This window comes from Cyprinus carpio, chromosome B1, assembly GCF_018340385.1.
Source record: "Cyprinus carpio isolate SPL01 chromosome B1, ASM1834038v1, whole genome shotgun sequence".
Taxonomy (NCBI): domain Eukaryota; kingdom Metazoa; phylum Chordata; class Actinopteri; order Cypriniformes; family Cyprinidae; genus Cyprinus; species Cyprinus carpio.
The window spans coordinates 15,837,820-15,860,302 of NC_056597.1; the positions used below are offsets into that span (position 1 = coordinate 15,837,820).

The 22,483-nt window shown below is 36.2% G+C and overlaps 1 protein-coding gene across 1 annotated transcript in view; it reads left to right on the top strand.

The window, feature by feature from the left end:
• The first annotated feature begins 205 nt into the window (after nucleotides 1-205).
• Nucleotides 206-22,483, top strand: part of LOC109069888 (zeta-sarcoglycan) — a 248,417-nt gene continuing 226,139 nt past the window's right edge. The window contains 1 exon segment of the mRNA XM_042716726.1: nucleotides 206-1,042. Coding sequence (XP_042572660.1) covers nucleotides 1,004-1,042 — 39 coding nt within the window. The 5' untranslated portion in view covers nucleotides 206-1,003.

Sequence of the window (22,483 nt, forward strand, 5' to 3'; positions counted from 1 at the left end):
TTTTATTATTTACTAACACTTTAGTGTGAACATTGTGCATTGAAATGTTAGCTTTGGAAATTGTTTAAGAGAGCAAGTCAACAGTATGCACTTGAGATGCAACACACACGCATGCGAATTAAAACTTAAATAGCATTGCGGATCAGCTCAGCATCTCTCTCTCTCTCTCTCTCTCTCTCTCTTTCTCCCTCTCTCTCTCCCCCTCGTGGCTCTAGGACCCAGGAGAATAACTCGTAGGACAGTATATTTTTTGAGTGATGAAAAGAACCTGGTCGCATCTCCACGCAGAAGACTAAGTGGACTGTGCAAGTCAACTGGCTAGTCTGGATAGCCACCGCGCCGCCAAAGACAGATAAATTCACCCACAATCCACTCGAAGAAGATCTTCCCCCTTTTTCTTCCATCCCTCCCTCCTCAGACTCCCTCCCCCAGACACAGAGTCCGTATTCAGAGCACCGGGACTCGGCTGGAGGAGCGCGTTTGGATAAGGGAGGTTTCTGGGGATCACCAAGTAGGGCAGCGGCGGAGTGCGCCCTGTCTAATCAAACGATCAATCAATCAATCATTAAATCAGCGGGATCACAGCAAGGAGCTGACAGCCTCCTTCTCATCCGCCTGCTCGAATCGAACCGATTTTGTTAAATATACCGCAAAAGGTTGATTTGAAAGACTGGTCAACCAGGCTTGCTGCAAATGTGCCATTCGCGCGCTCAACGCTCTCAATGACAAAACGGTCTTTTACTGACGGAAACACTTTTGCCTTTGGAGAGGAAAGCGGAGAGCGACACGCAAGTCTGTTTATGTCACGTTACTGCTGTTGGGACACTCTGATTGACTAGTTACATTTCAAATAGGCTATTGAATAGTTGAGGCTGTCGCTGGAGTCGTGATCAGCGGGAATGAGACTGAGGGAATCCGCCGCAGCTCGGAGAACTGGGCTGGCTTTCGCTCGGGAACTACAAGGCTAGATATACAACTTCTGTGTTAGACTTTATCTTTCGATATGGAGCGATCGGCATCGCTGGACATCGAGGCGCTGAAGGTGAGTTGCTGATGTGACAGCGTATAGTGTGTGTTTGGGGCTCAGTGCGCGGTGGTGGTGGGGTGCTGGATTTTGTGCGTGGGGTGCATTTCAATAACCCTCGTCCAAGTTGCGGCCATTAAAGGCACAGCTGCCGATGTCTGGGGCTGCAGCTAAAGCTTCTTGATCACCTGTCAATTCCCAAATAGTTTGCGTATTTCGCTAACAAACCATACATGCAATATGGATTTCTGAAGAAGGAAAAAAAAGTCTTTCTTCCGTTCAACCCCTTCCTCGATCGGCTTCGCGCTCCAGGCTTTTCCATCACGTGCATCCTCATTTCTCCATATGTGATGGAATTACTTCAAAGCAACTTTTGAACTCGCGAGCATTCGTATCTTATTGCTCAGTGTTTATGTTCGTGCGTTTTGACAAAAGAGATAAGAAGTCCCGCTGAGGGATTGTGTGTTTCAGCACCTCTGGCTGTGGACAGCTCCACAGTTCAGACTGCAGAACAGCTGGATGGGAGATTTGTGTGGTCAGTACTGCACTGTAAAATGGTAAATGTTGGGTAGCAACTGTGGTTGCTAGAACTTTACTGGGAGAAATCAAGCGATGATGATACAAGCATGATAGGAGGGTATTTTGATGATTGTATTTTTCAGTTCCTAACTGTGTCATGTATTTATGTAACAGTATTATACGAATGACTTATTAGAGCTATGACAATACTGTACGATGTTCTGTTGGTAACACATGTGGAACAATGGAAAGCCATTACTCCAGAGACTGTGGCCAATAATAATTACGGACAAAACACCATCAGGGTAATGAAACTGACACTGACATAATGCAAAAAGCATTAACTATAAGCAACATAAAACACTGCATATAACTGATGACAAAATAAAAACAAACTAACCTTTTTAACCTGTTAAAAGTGATGCTTTTCCAGGGAATTCCAGGGATCCTCCTTTCTCCTTATATATCAGGACAATTACATGCATTGCCTTGAAAATTGTCATTTTACCATATATTACAAGATTTTTATTATAAGAATCAACAGATTTTTGCTTTACAAATGTAACATTCTTTTTCTATTAATTTTATTTTTTGTCAGTTATTTCACTATAATATTATAGCTTTTTATTAATATTATTTATTAATTCATTTTACTTTAATTTTAGTTTTAATATTAGTAATTTTGTTGTTTTTTGACATTATTATTATTATATTTTTTATTATTAAATATGTCTGTATAGTTTTTATTTAATTTGTATCTAATTTTAAGTTTTTGATTTAAGCATTTTAATGCATTAAACTTTTTCATATGTTATTTAAGTTAAAGTAAATTAAATAACAACTAATGAATATAATTTACATGATTTTAATATTTTTATTTTAGTTCAAGTAATGGAAATAATTTCTATGGTTTTATGTTTAGTTAACTATAATAAACCTGATTTTGGTGTTTGTGTAGTGTTCTCTCTCTCTCTCTGTGTTTCTCTCTCCCCGGACCCACATATAGGAGAGTGAAAGAGATCGTGAACGAATAGATCTAGCAGCAAAATTCCAGGTTTGTTGCCATCTGATTGACATGTGTCGTGAAGAGATTTGCCTCTCTCCATATAATTCACTTGATTTCTGTATAGTATTCGGTTTGTGCTTTGTTATTCCAAAGGATTGATGTTTAAACCAGGAAAGTGTCTTTATTTATTAAATGAGCGATTCTCAAAAGCACCATTTCAACACATCCATCAAATACAAGTTCTTTTATTTAATAATTTTGTGTCTTTGGCTTAGGGAAACCAGGAAAATCACCACATACTACATACCAAAATTATACAGTATAGAAAAACTTCAGTATATAACTACTAAGGGAAAACACAATATCATGTAAAGGAAACCAAATATGCAGAGTCTGATCAATCACTAGACTAAATCTGCCAAATAAGAAAATGAACACTAATTTCTGGTTTGTCTCTTCTTAGTTCAGTGGCTTTCAACTTATCAGGGTGGCTGAGAAGAATTCTGTTATTATTATTATCATTTTAGAGCTTTTTATGTTGTTTATTTTATAAAGAATGACCTTAATTCTTGCTTGACACATTCTAGCTTATTTTAGTCACCAAGCCTTTTTATATTTGCAACAAAGAAAGGAGAACCATCTATTGAATCAGCATTGTGAATTTCAATGAATTGATCAAGAGCTTCATATAACAGTGACTCTTCTGTAGAGCAACGCTGCACACTTGCATTAGTTGTCATGTAATTCACTCTAATTAATTAAGCAAGGTACTTCTAATGAACAACATGCACTTGATATGTAATTGCTTTGTGGAGCTATTTGTAATTGCACATTCTTCTTGTTATTATTTTTCTAATGAATCATGATAACATGTAAACATGTTACATGAATTCGGTGAAGTATCACCAGTGCCCCCTTTTCATTAGACAACAGGGCAAGAATAGATTTTGAGATAGAGGAGTCATTAAAAACAGTGTTGATGAGGCAAACAGTTCTCTGTCCTTAACAGGGTTGTTCAGTGATAGTTTTAATTAAACTGGCATCTCTGGTTTGCCTCTTATCTGGAGGCGTATGTGTCCTATGAATTCCGACGCTGATGGAATGCCTTTCTTAATCTCTTGAAGTGTCATTTCAGTTTACTGCCAATCCTTTACCACCTCTGTGAAAGTTCCTTCAGAAGGGGCCGAAAAATGCTTGGGCTGGACTGCAAACTTTGATGACAGATGTAAAACATAAGCAAGAACTACATTAAAAAGTGTGCCAACCTTCACTTCATTGGTTTTAAAAGTGATAGGTCACCTCAAAAATTACATTCTGTTACTATTTATCCACGTGTTTCTTTATTCTATACAAAAGAAGATATTTTTAAAAATATTTCAGTGTTTTTTGTCATACAATGAAAGTCAATTAGATCCAGTCTTGTTTTGAACCCCATTGTTGTACATTTATTTAGGATGATCACACACCCTCTTTTTCCAGGACATGTCCTGGCTGGAAATTCTAAATTGCCTAAAAAGTCTAGGTTTTCTAAGTCAAATTTTTCATATTGTTTTCATACTTGCTGAAGGTAATGATTGAAAAGTAGTTTGACCAATAGTGTCAAGGCATTGTACATCGACCAATCATGGCATGTGAGAAGGTGGGACCTACAAGTCAAAGCAATGCAAATAACCATTACCCATGTAATGTATGAGGGCAATAGAGAGACTGGCAATAGGAAAACAAAGACAAAAACTGGACATTTTAGGCAATTTAGAAATCCTAGCAGGGCATCCAGTATCTGGGTAAAAAGTTCACCATGCATGTAATTCAGTGTGTTACTAGCCATTTCTTTGTAACTAATTGTAAAAATTACAAGTAATTTCTGAGTGAAAATTATTTATAAACCAAATTTTAGCTCAGTGTAGTGATAAAAACATATTTTGTATTCAACTCTGCTCTGCAAAACCAAGGTAAAATGTAATCGTCAGAAATATTATTTATGCATATATAATCCTAACTGTATCTGACATAGTGGCAATGACCTTTTAAGTGATTTTTTTTTTTTTGCTCACACTATAATACACACACCAAATTTTCATAAAAAACAAAAACAAAAACAAAAACAAAACCAACCAACCAAACAAACAAACAAACAAACAAACAAACAAAAAAAAAACCCACTCAACTCTGTAGGTTGAGCCATTCTTAAACCAAATGGACAGCTTACTTTGGTCTTCAATGTCAGCACTTTGCACGCTGATCCTGGACCGGCCAGTAAAAGCTGCGGTGAGCAACAGACCCACTCAATAGCTCTAATGGCATCACAAATGGCCGTAATCCATCTTCTCTTAGGTTTGCTGTGCTGGTCTTGGAGTTTGAGTGGCAGATGAAGGCCCCATTGGTGTCCTGATCCCCTCAGTAGACTCTGTGCTTCGAGTATCGGGGTCCTTGCCAAGCTTTCGTTCCCATCGCAGACCCAATCCCCCCCACAACCCCTCCCGTCCCTCCCACCTCCATCCATTTTACACTTAATTAGCTCTGCCAGTGGGAAAGGGCAGTCCGATTACAATGCAACTCTCAGTAACAGCAGTATCAAATGATTAATATATATTATAGCTGAAGGACAGAAGAATAAAGGCGTTGTGTTAAACATTTCCCCCCAGATAGCCTTGAGTGTGTTACAGGAAAGAAAGGAAGCACTTCAGTGTGTCAACTGAACAGGTGATGTTAATAAGAAAAGGTTAACATCACCAAGGAAAAAAACACAGTGCTGGTGATTAACTGGTTCATAATGTGAGACATGGTTCGGACATTACAGCAGTTGAAATCTATTGTTTTGATGTAATTTCGTTTTAACACGCTTCTTCTGCGGTTTAATTCACACCATAAATCACTGAACTTAATCTATTAGTGCACACATTATAATTACAATTCCAATATCAGAAAAGCTCTGCTAATTGCAGGCATTGTTTTACCAATAGGTGGCCATGGTAACCAAACCTCTCATGTTTGGCAGGATGGATTGTTTGTTTGAGTAAACCGTATTTGCATAGATTAAAGCATCCATGATTTTAAACCCAACTCACATTGTGTGAGTTTCTGCTGTAGCTGATTGGATGGTTATACAGAATGACCCTCACAACAATACACTCCAAATGCCCGAGGATTGTGAGAAACAACAGCTAGTTGAGCAAGTTCACCAGTTTAGTTAGACTGATACACATCATAATGTTCACCAAGCAAGCCTTTATGTTGAGACTATTCCACACACAAAGTATTGTTTTGTGAAGCGTCGAAACCTTTGGAATCAAACCAGTGGATTGGCACGTTTATCGAATTGCCATGTGACAAGTAACAAGACTTTGATACTTCATAACCTTTTCAAAATATTTCAGAATTTCAAAGGTTTGCTTCTAGGGGGAAATCTCAGTGATTACCTAATCTCAGATGAGTTCTATACATTTGTAGACATTTTTAAGGATACATTTATACATAAAAAAAAATAATAATAATAATTAGTAGTTAATAGTCTCTTATTGGCCTGTTTAACCAAGCCTTCCTTAAAGCAAACAAAACAAGCCTCCCAAATTAATAAGAGAACACATATTATACAGACACTTCATAATTAATTCAATTTGATGATTTGTAACTGCATTTAATAGATGAAACTTTCAATAAAACATTTGCAGTTAATGTGTAAAAATGCATTTACACAATTTTGACCAGCAGGAATCATCAGCATGTGGTGCTTCAAAGCACTTCATAAGAGCAAATTATTTTGTGAAGCAACTGATTCAAAATGTCAAACATATTTGCCTCTTATACCACTAAAAGAAAGGTGTGTTAATTTAAAAACTCTTAGTTAAAACAAAACAACAACATAGACCCTTAATATTTAATACACACACCACAATAGTCACAGTCAATAAAACACCTTTTACAAACCAATTGCAAATGCTTTATTGAAAGTGTAAGCTATTAACTTCAGTAAACAAATCATCTATGTACATTAAACACCAAGAGAGTGTATAATATTTATTTTATTAAATTGTAAATTGTATTCCTTATTTAGTTGGTTTTATAAAGAACTTTGTTAATCAGGCCAATAAGAAACTTTTAATCAGGCCATTAAATTTTCCTTTGTATAATAGAAATGTGTTATTGAACAGGTCTATAAAAAAAAAAATACACTGGTTCATGGGCTCCCTGAGATGGCAAACCATTAAAATTGTAAATGTTTCCAAACCGTTATGACATAGCACAGCCTTGTTTACTGAAATCATGTGACTTTGGCAGTTTCATACTGCTTCAAATCACTGAAGATATGTAAAGGTTTCGAACTTCCTTTTTTTTTTTTTTTTTTTTAAGCAAACAATACTCAGAACTGTAAAAATTGCTAACAGAAAGTTGTAGTAATTTTAAATTTATTGTGTTAATTGTCAGAAGGAGATTTGTGAACATTTACACTAGTTGAAAAGGCTCAAAAAGTTTTCTCAACTGTTTTACTGCCTAGCTAAACATCTTAGTTGTGTATTTTGGTCCAAAATGAGAAAAGTCACAAATCTCTTGCATCATGATGTCGATGATATTTTGAGTTTCCTCAACTCTTTTTTTTTCTTGGGGAGAGGGACAGCTCTGTTGCAATAATCTCCCACTGTGAGGCTACAACTGGGCAGTGACAAGATAATAGCAGCTTTGAATGGTCACAGAAAGAACTGGGAAGAGAGAAGGGAGTGAAAGAGAGAGAAATGCCCACTCTAGGTTCTAAGCTGATGGGCCACATCATGAGCCAAATGAAGCGAGTGGCACGGTGAGATGGGCCGTATGCCTGCCGTAAAAGCAGCTGCATTACAGAGTGACAGAAGATACCAGAGGCCAGACTTTTCTTTCTATCGTTCTTTCCATCTCTGTTCTTCATTTGAAACTTCAATTCAATTATATTTCTCATTCTCTTCCTCAATTTCTCAGTAACTCGCTTTCTCTGCACCTCTCACTTCTCAGCTTTAATACCCCGTGACCCCTCCTTGTCTCTCTCGCTTTGCTTTTTCAACTTTACATCTGCCTTGACCCCTCTGGAGAGCATACACTATTAGCACTGGTCTTCGGTCATTTCTATTTCAAATAATTAACTAAGGGAATGACAAAGATACGTATCAAAATGCAAGGTGCCAATGCAATTAACCTGCATATTCAGACAGCAAATTCACTCTGTTCTTCTTTAGGTTTTTTCTTACCTTCAAAGACCATGCATACATAGTACCTTTCAAATGATTAATTTTAATAATTTTAACCTTCTGTCAATGGATCTGTCAGTTAAGTCCCAGAGCATTTATTAATATTTTTTAGAATATTTTCTTTTCTTTATAAAAGCAGAGAAATGGTTAATTGCAACCATTTAATATTATATTTAATTGCCAGTATTTCAATGTTTACTTTGACCTAAATCTGCATATGATCCGATTTCTTTTTTGTTTATCATATATCATTAACTACAACAGAAAATGATCAAAGATTTACCAACCTTAGTTTAAGTAAGAAATAAATAAGTAAATAAATAAATTACAAATGACGCACAGACATATTACAACAAATAAATGGAGAAATAGTCCCTAATATACCCAAATATTTGCTATTACAGTAAATAAAATAAAATTACTGGCTAAAAAACCCCCACAATATTTAATGATAATAATAATAAAAAGAAATGTGTGTCCACATTTCATTTTTTAACTTCAAATTCTATATAATGCACATTTATTTCCCAGCTAAATAAAATATCAAATCTAGTTAAAAATAAACACCTATGATTTATATATCTCCTCAATATTGCAGCAGTATTGAAGTATCATCCAAAACCAAAGAAAGAACACTGTCATTTCACACTCACAACTTGGCTCATGCTGCACTTGATTAGTGGCCACTGAAGATCTGAACACAAGATTTCTGGCACATCAAAGTTTAGTCCGTTTCCAAAAAAATGTATGGATTCTCTCTCTACTGGTGTTAGTGACCATGTCTTGTAGGTCTTTATTGTCAAGAAGCAAGTGGAAAAGAATTGAGTGAAAGCCTGAGATTTAGGCCTACAATCGCACAAGAGGAGTTAATGCAATGCAATTATCTCATCGAGGCCACTAGCATGCTGAGCGTGCCAAATACACTCACTATTACACACAGTCATTACACACGGACTGGTGCTGCATTCATCTGCTGTAAATTCACACATGGTTCCTCAGAGAGCTGTGAGGTGTTTACATTGCTGTGACTTTGCCATGACTCTTCATTACCATAATTCTCATTCCAACATTTCCTTGTTAGAAGTGGGCTGCCATGATGACAGTGCAAACGATTGTGGGATTACAATCAAGTTCGGCCAATAGTGTACATGTGGATTTTTCAGTCACGATTCCACTCTTGACCTCATTACAAGCTGTTTAGATGAGAAATTCTGTTAATTTATCAACTGTTTGAGCAGTTGGAGTTTGATGTACCACATTGAGAGCATAAAAGTACTTCAGATTCTTTGTGATTCTGGCTTATTTCGGTTGGGTCTTGTCACTGACTTTGATCGTTTTATCAGTGTTTTGGGATAGTCGGTAATAATTGCAAACCTGTATGAGCCAAATATTTTATTATTCAGAGTATTTCCCAAGTGTACTTGTTGCCAACCTGTGGATGCAGCAAACTAAAATTATTTTTCTCTCTGCTGGAGTCTGCATTCCTCCACTGTAATGTTGCTGGAGTTTGGTTCTCTCACACTGTAGCTTTGGCTGACAGTAACCATGGCAATAGCAAAAAGCGCAAGACAGGATTCCAGCGAAGTATCTGGAGGAAAGGTAATTAAACACTGTATTTTAGATACACTTCTGCTTATTTTATTGTCTTTCTTTTAGTTGACTTTCAAATAGACTGTCAAGAGATCCATTCTCCTTTGGTGTTTATCAAACAACTGGCTTAAAAGAAACTTTGCTGTTATGGGCCACCTTCTTGTCCCAGGTACGGCTGGCTGGAGGGGTTGTTTTGTGTTGCATTTGTTGTGGAGCTATCTGATATTTGGGGCTTCAGATGTTCTGTTTTTTGGATGTGTTTTTCTTGGGCCCTTTGATGTATCTTTTTGATCTCTGTGGAAAGGCAGTCCGCCTCAGCTTCTCTTCCACGACTAATGTCCGGCTTAAGATTATTTGATCCGCCTTGAAAAGCCTCCATTTGATGTTCAAAATTCTATTATGTTTTTGAGAAATCAAAATAAAAACAAAAGACAAACAAGCAAGCAAAATCACCCAAGCAACAATGACAACAACAAAGAGATCTAGCTCCTCTCTTGCAGAGCGGAGACCAGGCACAAAGAGAACGGCATTTTCTAAACAAAACAGCTAAATAAAACAGACATTCAAATCGGATTGCTTTTCAGACAGAGGATCTCCTGTAGGCAGTTCTGTAAGACGAATCAAGGACAAAAACAGAAACTACTTCTGACAGTTCACTTGTTAAGATGTGTTTTATCGCTTTTTGAAATGTCGCCTTTTACTTAGCAGGTTTCAGTGTTACCTTTTTTCTGTTCTGGTTGACATTAAAAATATGTCTAGTGCAGAGTCCCATCGGAAATAGTTTTTGATGAGGCAATGATTCATCATGACTTTTCTAGAAAAAAAAAAAAGCTTTAATTTGTATTCACACACACACACACACACACACACACACACACACACACACACACACACACACACACACACACACACACACACACACACACTGATTTGTATTAATGTAATGCAATTTAATTTTATTGTATAATTTTATTTAATATGTATTCTTTTGTGCATTAAATTGTAAATTAAATTAGAATAAATTATATCTCCTGTAAGTGTTTATTAACTTAAATGTAACTTATTCATGTACAACAACTTTTATTTTAAATTTAATATTTTTTATTTTAAATTATGCCTCTCCTCTCTCTCTCTCTCTCTCTCTCTCTGTGTGTGTGTGTGTTTATCTTTCTTACTTATAATTTAATTTATTAATTTTTCAAGTTATTTTGTATGTGCTTTAGTGCTTAATAAAGTCTGAAAAGTTTTTTGATTAGGGATATCACAGTCTTAAGGACTGTGGTCTTTAGACCAGAATGGTATATATTTTAAAATTACCGTAACAACAAATACAGCTTTCTTTAGAAGAGTTCAGTTGCTGAGAGTAAGGTCAATTTTTGAAGAATTTCAAAGTTTAGCCTGAAGTGTTGCCCTGTGTGTAATTAATTGAAGTGGCTGCTAGTGGAACATCTTCTCTATTCATTGAATCTTGAATTTGAAATATAGAAAATCGTTGTCTTTTGAAATCAGACAAAGATGCCATTCCAAGTCATGTTCTTTGATGTGTAATAGATTTTCGACAGGTTTCTTAGATTGGTCTTCGCAATAATGCTTTTTTCTTCTTCATCTGCCTCAGCATTGATTTCTCTGGTACATGAAAAGTTCCCCTTACAAAGCCCTGCTGCTTGATGCTTTAGTCATGAAGTCCAGCAGTCAAAAACGTCAAGGAGCATAGAACAATGGATCCTAACACAGCACAAAACACTGTTATACTGTAGACCTGTGAGCATTCCAGTGCATTAATTTGAATGATCATGACTCACAAATTTGTATTTGGGTCATTATCAGCGATATAAGCCAAAACCATTCTCTGTGATGTAATCTGCTTTTCAATGGAGACAGAAATACTGGGAGACAACCTGCATATAAACAGTGGATTTACATGTATATGTACAAAGAAACAGAATACGCATTAATTTACAGCATTTATGTAGGATTCATTATTTGTTTCTCATGGGTCAATTCACCTGTAGTTTGATAAAAGCCTAATCAATAATCATCAAAGTAAATTATTAGGTCATTTTACACCATATTTTGTGTCATTTATGCTATTCCCATAAATCAATACAATCAATTAGGATCCACTGTCATGAATATGTCATTATCAAAATTACTATAACTCAGTAGAAAGATCAATGATTTACTGGCATGATAACAGAGTCTTTGCATTGCTAATGCATAAGTAGGTTTACTTACACCTTCAGTTACATGTCTGCTGCTTGTTAATTTTGATGTCCTTTGAATGTAAATTAGATGTATATAATTCTCTCGACTTGTGAAACTGTTTGCAAATGTAGGACTGAGCATTTGTCTTTTTGTAGGCAGAGCCAACAGATTGTCAACAGATCTCTGGTCTGTAGACTGAGTGCAGTATACTCATGCATTAAAGAATAGAGGTAAACCCTTGCTTGTTTTGAAACAATAATACAGTGGCATCTCTCTGTATTATTTGCTGCTTACTTCACACAAAAGTAACAGTTCAATAAACAAGCAGTTAACTTGCATTTTAGACAGAAAAGTATTGTCAGATGCATTGTCTACTGTTTTTGCTCCGCCACTGAAAAGCTCCAAACGAAGCCAAAGCAGAAGCAAATGATGACTGTGAATATTTGTGTAATTGTATGTATTCTAAACATTTCATAAAGTACTTTTTAATGAACATTTGCTCTTTTTGTAAACTTATGCTCATGAAGAAGACATCACAAATGTGTTAAGTTTTAGAATGTATGCTACTTAATTAATGCCTTGTAAGAAGTCTACCTCATTTAATTTTGTGTCAATAACTAAGAAGACAAATCCAAAATGCATCACAATAACCTCTTCTACAACATTGTGGGAAAAGGCAACAGAAATGCCGATTATAAATACATATTTCCAAAAGTGCAGCATCGCCAGCAGTAAAATAATTATAATTATATATATATATATATATATATATATTTAAACAAAAAGATATATATATATATATTATATTATATAAAAACAAAAAGCTGTAATTAAAAATGTATTTATTGATTATTATGCTTAAAAGGAAACAGTGTAAAAAGGATTTTTCAAAGTTATAAGTACAACAAAGATTATGGAAGTATGTTGAATAGAAAAGACTTTTACAGTATTTCTACTTCAACGTTTCTCTGTAATCCACTGTGTTACTTGCAATTTCTGATTAAAAATTGTTTTTACACCAAATTATTTTCAGTGTACAGTATATCAGAATAAGGTGGCTCACAAGATTTTAGAACAGAACTATTTCAAAAAATGAGCTTATTATCCTGGCATGTCAATGTTTTCATGCTTTTAATAGAAAGCAAATCCTGAATTGGTGGCCTTATGTTTCCCACAGTCACCTCAGATTATTAAGCAGGTGAAAAAGCGAGACCACAACTCAGTAGTCTTTCCTCAAAGGAAATGGGATTCACCCCCACACAGACTACCATGTCATCCCTGACCACCGACATCTGGTGCCTCTGAAGAGCGGCAGGCATGAGCATCTACTCCAGCTAGGTGTGTGTATGTGTGTGTGTTTGGTGTCTGCAAGAGGCCGGTGTTGGGAGCCATTTGAGAGAAGGCTTCCTCTGGGGGGACAGCATTCAGACCCACTGGATCAGGGTCAGGTTGATTGTAAGATTTGGACTAAGGCCCGGTGGTGCTTCACAGAGTCCCAGATGTGCCAGAACTGCCCTGCGAAAAGGAAACCAGCAACTGTCATCATTTAACACCCTGACCGTTTGAAAATTTGTGCAGCTACTGAACAGTCCATTTCAGGGTCAGGATTGTATGAGTCATTCAAGACCTGCTTTGATATACTGGTTGGCAATTCAGCAGAGCAATTTGCTCTACTTTCTAATTCTTGTTATGTCATTTTCCCATTCCTATCTGCGGTTCAAGTATGAAGGTTCAAGTAGGTTCAAGACTGTCATGAACACTTGATAATCTGTCAGTGCCTGGACAAGCGCGACGCCTGGGTAAACTCACAAAAAGAGTTTCATATAGAATTTATTAAGAAGAGACATATGATCGATGTTAGTCATAACATAAGCAAATGTGTCATCTCGGCACAGGGCTTTGTCTCTCAGGATTTACTTCAGACCTTCGAAGAAATTTCAACACAAAGCACAAAGCAAACCCTGGCATATAAACTATATTAAACTATACGGTGTCTGGCAGATGCTTTTGTTCAAAGCGACTTCAAAGGGCATTCCATGAGAATTGAACCCATGCTCTAATAGTTGAGCTACCTTTGCTGAAATGTCCAGATTGTGGATCAATCATCAGAAAATGGAGCAATGTCAAGACCCTGTGTTTCTGAAGAGCATTAATACAGATAATACCATACTTCAGCATCAAGGACCTTCTGATGTTCACCCAAATCTGCTTGATGTAAGAGTGCATTTGGTTGCTGTAGGCTTGAAACAGTGGTCCAGGGCAGCGGTTTTCAAACCGTTGTCTGCTTAAAATTTTTGAAGGGAAAAATATATACAAAATTTACTTTTAGGGCTGTCAAAGTTAACATGTTAAGATATTTAATAAATATATACACACTTTGTAACATTATTTATTATGTCTATATATATATGTATATTTCATATTTTGGGAAGATTATCATCATATTTAGGGGTCCTTGTCATGGAATAGTTAAAAAAAGAGTATAAAGCATAGATTATAATTTATGTGGACTCCACTATGATTGATGTAAAAAAGAAATAACTAACTTGTGCAGGTGAACCTTTATTGATGCTGAATAATTTGACTATTATAAATAAAGAAAAAGAAATAGCATAGCACCAAACACATGATAAACAAGGTAAACACCCTTTCAGGTACTTAGATCCAAATACAAGTAAAAATAGAAGAATGAAGATCAACAGATATTTGGCCTTTATCTACAGTGAATGTATGCGGGTCTTTGTTCCTCAATTTTGACTCCCATTGTAAAATAATGCGTTCCTTATTGATGCTTGTCTCTACAGAAACTGAATGTTTTCAGTTAGCAGCTTGCATTCTGCATATTTCTTTCAATCCGTCTGGCAGAAAGAGGCAAGTGTCATTTTGTGTGTTAAGTTTTGGTAGTAAAAGCACAGTGACAAAACATGAATAAAACAGTAAAGCTGGTGTCTTCTCCCTAGATACATTGGTAAACAGCAGCTGATAGTGCTGTCAGGAGGTATGTGATTAAGAAACTGTGCTGTGGTACAAAACGAAAAAATGCAATGTGAAAAAAGGAGTCCAGTGGGTTTAAGGAAGGGTGTGCGATCAAACTTAGTTTTGAACTAATCAGAGTCAGTGTTTTTCCCCATTAGTGGGTATTTTTCAGTTATTTTTTTTTTTTGCAGGTTACGTTGTTATGCCACTAGGTGGAGACATGTGACCATCTCGATGAGTGAGTCATTGAATCATTTGTTTAACCAATTTATTAGAAATGAAACGAAATGCACAACCGATTTACAGTGCTTTTCTTTGGAAACAGTTTCATTGTCCGAGCAAAGACAGACATATAATACAAAATAATTATAATATTTCAAACTGAGTTCAAATTAACTTCTAAGTAACTTCTAGAAAAATTAGAAATAGCTCAATCACACTGTTTTTTATTTTATTTTTTAGGAACAATAGCACTTTTTTTTTCTTCTTAAATATCAGCTCCCTCAATGCAACCAAATCTTCTTAAAGATGTTTTTTAGGTTTGTTCATCCTTTCTCTAATGGAAGGCTCCAACATTGCAGACATTGCTTTTATTCAATCGACAGATTACCTTATAAACAATGAGGGCCATTCACAAAGAACAATTTTTTTCTGCATTTAAAAATGCAAGACGCAAGAAATGAAATGGGAAAGAAACACAAGGTCTCAAGATGCATTTTCTTGACCTTTGAAGTTGAACTTTAACTTGAGCATAGAAAAACAATGGAAAAGCAACACAGTGGAATGCAAAAATGTTTTCTGTGTGAAAAGCCCCTAATATTTTTTTTTTCCTCAAAAAATTGGAATCTATTCATTTAATTTGAGTGGCGTGTTTTTGTGACATTGTGACATGCGCGAGAAGCTGCAGAAGATGCAAGATGCAAACACAAAGACGTCCATCTACCGCATGTTTACATGGAAAAATAATGTAAAGCAGTAGAATGGAAAATGGCTTATTTGTGAATGGCCCCTAACCCTGTTTATGCTTTTCTACATTTCCAGGGAACCAAAACCATGGTTTTGCACCATATTCTTCTGTTGAGATACAAAAATGCTATAGCTGTCATTCACCTACAGCCTGCTGTCATCTCTTCCCCTCCCGCAGAGTATCTCTTCTGTCTCTCTTTCCATTGTATTTATGGACAATTTAATACTATTCCTTGGTTGTTTTGAATCCATCTCGTCCTTACTATCACATCCACTGTTTTACCCCTGCTGATACTCACCACCACGTTTGAGTTTTAATGGCACATCAATTTCTTTTGACTGAACAATCAAGCTCTTATTGGAGAACAGTGTTCCCTATATAACACCCCCTATGGGATGAGCGAAACCACACTAATGTAGATCCCCATTGGAGGTCTTTACCCCAACTCCAACTCTTATTGGTGCATAACCTCCTCCGCTACATGGCAGTGCAAGTATGAATTAGAGTGCTCTTTGGTACTATTCCCTTTGTGATCCGCCTGCATTCTAATTACCATTCTGGTCTGGCAGTGAAAGCACTGACCTCAACTTAAGCAGCGACTCGAAATAGAATCTGCACGGCGTTGCTCGATGGCCCCTTGTAGCTACAGCCCACAGTTCTCTCCAGCGCTCTTTTTCTGTCTCTCTCATCATCTCGTCCTCCCTCTTTTGTTATCATCTGCATCGTGCATTCCTTCTTTCTTTCCAGCAGTTGCCTCATTTCCACTCTCCATATGCCCCACTATCTCTTTCAACCTTTCTGTGTCTCTCTCTCCCCCTACACTTGTCTAAGTCTTCCAATTCCCTCCTACAGAAAAGCATTATTGTGTGCTCTCACTATTAAAATAGGGAATGTGAGCAAGAGACACAGAGCTGGTCAGAGTTAGAGAGAGCAAAGGCAGGAAGCAGCAAAAAAGAACAGCATACTCCCCCATTCTCCTCTCTAGCAGTGACAGGAAGATGAGTGGCTTTGTCGAGAAAATAAAGGTGGATAAGAAGCGCTGTTGATCACCCTTGCTCCCTTCCCCCTTGCAGTCTTCTTCACGACCCTGACTTGGTGAGCTATCACGGCCTCAACCTTTGCTTGCTAAGGCGTTACAAACAGAAACAAACAAAGTACGCTCAAGGCAGGTGAACTGGAGAAGGCTGCATTTTTCAATTACAAAAAACTATTTTGTAAAGTTACATTTATTAGGGATTAGTATACCACTGTCCAAGACAAAACATGGTTATGCACTCTCTGAAAATGCAGTTTTTTTGCTCTTCATCTTTCTTTCTTTCTTTCTTTCTTTCTTTCTTTCTCAAGATTGAATTTTAAAGGTTTTTTTGTGTTTTCAAATAAACACACAAATGTTTATGAAAAGATAATTTTCACTTTTCATATTTTTCTTTTTAAAATCCTAATTGTTGTAGTTTTTAAGTCGTAGTTTCTTTCTTTTTTTTTAATAACCGTCATGTATATTTCTGGGGGGGGACATTTTTTGTGTTGTTGTATTTAAATCGTCATAATGTTTACTTATTTATTAGGCTTTAAAATACTGACATTGCCAGGCCATTAGTTGGCAACCTTGAGCTGTATAGCGTTCATGGCCAAAACCACAGAAGTGCATAGGGTATGCCAGTAAGCAGGTGAGTTGGACTGAATATATATTAATATTGAATTGAATATATATTACATTTAGTCTCAAGCAGATTTTGTTTATGTGCAATGGCATATAGTTTTGTTTCTCTCCTTAAAATGACAAGTTATTTGATTTTTACCTTCGCTGTGTTTCTTGAATCTTGAGGTCTATATGTGGTGTTTTAAGGTATTTCACTAATGTTTTTTTTTACTAATAGGTTTTTACGTGAGAAGTTTATGTAATGGCAATAGTTTAAGATAACTAAATAGTGTTCTTATTACATTTCACACATTTGGCAATTATTATTTTTTTCCTTCCCAGATCAACAGTGCATTCAAGGTTTAGCTACATTTCATTATTTCCTGCATTTCATGAGAATCAAACCTACGGCACTGGTTTGGCTTGCACTCTGCTCTGCAAATTTCACGTTGTTCTGAGCTGAATTGGTATTTTTAACGCTTCTTGGGCACTGTCCCAAATTAATTTTAAAAACTTGCACTTTTGGATTCTTGGCTCATCTGTCTGTCTGTAGAAAGTATTTATTATCAGTAAGATGCTAAATAAATTTGGTCTCCTAGAACAGTAAGCCATTGGGCCTTTTCTTTTTAATGGTTTTCTATAGAAAATGCTTTTTATAATCTTTTAAATTTGCTTTTAGATTATGGGCTCATCAGTTTGTCTGTAAACATTACGCAAAATGTAGTCTTCCAAAGCCACTGTCTCAGTAGATTAAGCCTTGTTAAGCTTTCTTAAAATGGGCTTCTATGAGAAATAATACAAATATTTTCTTTCCTCTTGGATTGCAGTGTTGGAAATGTTCTCTCTGGTGTAATTCTGAAAGTTTACTGTAAAGAATAGTTATTTTGTTTTTATTAAAAAAATAATCTTACCATTGATAATAACCAGTCACCATTAAAAAACAGTGTTTTATTCTGGAACAGTTGAAAGGGATTTTGTTTCCATTTTCATTTTATTTCTGGGAAGAAGAAAAAAAGAAGTTTGTTTTTGGTTTCGCACCATTTGTGTTTTACTTCCTTAGAGGTATTTATTTTAAATGGGCAAGTTCCAAAGAAAATCGTTTGGAAAACTAAAAACAAAGCTATTGCAATGATTGACTTCATTTTTTACGCTGTTGGGTTTTGTCTATATTTCATTCTCACAGGCTGGATTTTATTTGTTTATCGGTCGGTTTGCTAGTAGAGTGGCTCAGCCATCATCTGATAAAGCAGGGATCAGCTTTAGAGACTTAAGGAGTTTGTATTTCTGAACAAAAATAGCCTCTGTGCTGCTTTTTGATGACATTATGTTTGTGAGTGGATATCTTGATGCAACTCGCTTAAGTGAGGATTTGGTAGAATCGATCCATAAGCCTTTCTGGTGGTAATACCAGCCAGTGAGTGACTTACTAACAGCCCTAAGACAATGGAGAAGACAAATGCTACTGATTGTTTGATTGCACTGAGAAGACTGAAATAAGTGGTAAAAGAGAGTTTTTGCCTAATCAGTGGTGATATTTGCCGATTGATTTTCTTTTTTCTTTTCGCTAGGTTGTTAAATAGGCCCACTCACCATAAAATGCAATTGTTTCAAAATCCCAGTCCACATGAGTGTGTCAAATATGTCCTGATTGGATGTTATTGTGCTGCATTACGCTGCATTTTCGCATTTTTGTGTGGACAGACAAATTGCTTTTCTTTGGAAACTTAGGTTAGGACACAGTGTCTCTTTTAGAGTTGTAGACGTGATCTCAGCAATGTCACAAACTGTGCTCAGATTTTGCTAAGATATCCACAACTGCACTCAAATGTTAGGCATGAACAAATTTCTCATCACACTGTTGTAGAAGTCTTTTTTTTTTTGCTAACCATGGCTGTATTTATTTGGTTACAAATACAGTAATTCAGAATGTAATGTTTAATTCAATGTCCTACTTTAGGATTCTTTGTAATTAATCTTTTTTTTTTTCAGTGCAGTTGATACTGAATTATTTTGTGATTTATTGCATCCTTGCCAAATAGAAGTGTTAATTTCTTTTTTTAAAGTAATGTATTTATTTTGCATATTTCTAAAACATCTTCTGGTCCATCAGTAAATTCAACTAATATCTGGTGCAATGCAGAAAAGAAGCTCAACTGCAACCAGTCATAAAAGTTGAAGGGAATTTCAGTCATGCTCTTCCTTACTGACCTCATTTATGTCACTTTTACAGTTGTAATAGAGTGAGCACTGGATGAAAGAGTCTTTGGTACAAGTTTCTGTTTTTGGATGACTAAATTCATGACATCGTTTTACAATAAAAAGCTTGTCATTATTTTTCTCCTCAGCTACCTCACAAGTAAGCGAGGCTTGTTGAAAGGCTATTGCCTAATTCTTTCTCTCCCTCTCTCGTCGTACCCTACCTCAATCATTTTAAGAGACCGAGAGGTTCTCCTCTGTCTGAATCAATTATTGAATTGCCGCCTCTTGAGAAGCGTCCAACACTAGGAGGTATAAATCTGAAACAATCTGGGCCATTACAAGATTATACTCAAACCTGATGTATTGTGACCCTACAAGCAAACTCTCCCCCCCCCACACACATACACACAAATGCACAGAGCTGTTATGAATTAGTAGCAAGGCAGAAATCAAGGCATATACAAAACTTTGATGAGTTGTTGTGGTTAAATCTACTGTCAGAAGCTTGAGAGGAAGCGGTGAGAGCGAGTTGGTGTGCTTGAGTGTTTGTGTGGCTCAAAGAAGATTTTAACTAGAAGCTTGGTCTATCGTCGCAAGGAGCCAATTACTGTTTAGTAGCATCTCCATTGTTTTCTTTGTGCACAAATGTGGGTTGGAGTGTAACGTATATGTTGTGTGTGATTTCTTCAAAACATTAGCTTTGTTCCAAAACCTGCTAACACTACACTTTCAAAACAGCATAGGCCTATTAACTTTATTGGGACCTGGATTTTAAACTCTATACCAAACAACAGCTCTGTGCACCACAAATATAGAACTCTTTATGTAAACTCGCAATGAATTCCAGTATAGTTAGCATGTTACTAAGCTAACAGCACAAGATCATAGTAAATCGTTATTAAAAACCATGTTAATTAGATTGTTGTAATCATCACTTTTGCTGTCTCTGTCCACCATTTTATTTCATCACAGTGTAGTTCAGTCTTAAGTTGTGGTCACATTTACTGTCCCTTAAGAAAATTAACCATGGTTTTATTATGGTAAAAGCGTAGTAACCATGTTGTTTTTTTTGTTTTTTTTTGGCATACTTATTACCATTTCTATAACTACAACAAATAAAAACATTAAACACCATTGTATAAAAACATTATTTACCATTGTTTATTTATTTATTTTTTATGTTATTTATATATTATTTTTTGTGTACCAAAAAAAAATGTTTAATATTGGTTTTATTTGTACTAAAAAAAAAATGTTTAATTTTCATAAGGGGTTGTTGCAGATGAAATCCAGTTAGTTCATTAGAAATCCAAGCAATTGGGAATTTCACATGGTTCCCTCGTGCATTTTTCGCGACTGGTTCAAGTTGGTCATGTGAATTTGTGAAGCAGATTCACAGAATGCTGCTTGATATGCACGCACATACAGTACATACACTGCCCATCCAAAAAAAGAGTCACCACCTGGATTTAACTAAGCAAATAGTTAAGATCCTCCCATTGGATAATTACTGCATGGATGATTATGTTATGTGCTCAAAGAAAGAGGTCACCTGACTACCTGAATATACTGAATGACCAGGTTATTCCATAAATTAGTTTTTTCTTCCCTGATGGCACGGCATATTCCAAGATGACAATGCCAGGATTCATCAGGCTCAAATTGTGAAAGAGTGGTTCAGTGAGCATGCAACATCATTTTCACACATGGATTGGCCACCACAGAGTCCACAGTCAGACCTTTACCCCGATGAGAATCTTTGGGATGTGCTGGAGAAGACTTTGCGCAGTGGTCTGACTCTCCCATCATCAATACAAGATCCTGGTGAAAAATGAATTGCAACTCTGGACGGGAATAAATGTTGTGACATTGCAGAAGCTTATTGAAATGATGCCATGGCGAATGTGTTCCATAATCAAAGCTAAAGGCAGTCCAACAAAATATTAGGGTGTGTGATTTTTTTTTTTTTTTTTTTGGACGGGCAGTGTACAGTATATACACAGTCTGCATGTCAGTGGGTTTTTAAGGAGTTATGTGCTCCCCTCCTCTACCTTCCCTCTTTTTCCTCTTTCTCTTCTCTCCAATCACCTAATACCAAACACATTTTCCCAAAGAAGGATGATGTTTGCTTTAAAGCCAGCATTAATTACCCAGAAGCCCTTGGGTTGAATTCTTAAACAGTATTGATCAGTATGGGTTTAAAAAGGCCGTTTGAGGGAGAGTTGTGTTACAAACCTGTTTCGGTAACACTTTATTTCGATAGTCAACTTTAGACATTCTACTAACAGTAAGTATCTTTGCAACTACATGTCAACTAGCAGTAAGTAGAGTATTAGTAGACTGCCTGCTTAATATCTTCTAAAGCTTTCTTTGTCAACTTATTGTCAACTTATACTAACCCTAAACCTATCCCTAACACTAACCCTAAACCTACCCTAACAGTCTACTCTGAGAGTTAGTAGACATGTAGTTGCAAATTAATGAGAATTAGTTGACATGTAGTTGACATGTAGTTACAAAGTTACTAATCGTTAGTAGAATGTCTAAAGTAGACTATCAAAATAAAGTGTAACCCCTGTTTCTTCTATAACATTGCAGTGAGGTTAGTATATTCAAATGACTATATAGTAGAATGTGTACTTATCAACCTACTTATAATGCTGCAACGTTTTCTTCTCTTTTTTTTGTAGCGTTGAAAATGCATTATAATTGAAAACTGAGTATACAAATCTACTAGATTCTGTTGCTATTAAGTGCTTAAAAATATCAAATTAGTACACAGGGATCAGCTTCCTGACACTGTACCTTTGCTGCAGGACCTCCTGTCTGTCAATTGCTTGCTTTATATCCCATAAATGGAGACATATTTCCACTAGACAGAGAACAGAATCTCTTCTCTCGTGCAAAATATTTACCATTTCACCAGCTAAGCTCTGACGGCGGACAGTAAATTGCAGGGACAATGGTGCTATAAATGCTTATATCATTGAAATGGGTACACTAACCCATTTACACTGCTGAAACAACACCTCATGCTCCATTATGTGAATGTTTTACGCTAGGCTATTGAATAAACAGCCACAATGTAGAAATTATGTAATCTAATAGCTGAACTCTTTAGTTAAATGAGATTTTGCCAGTT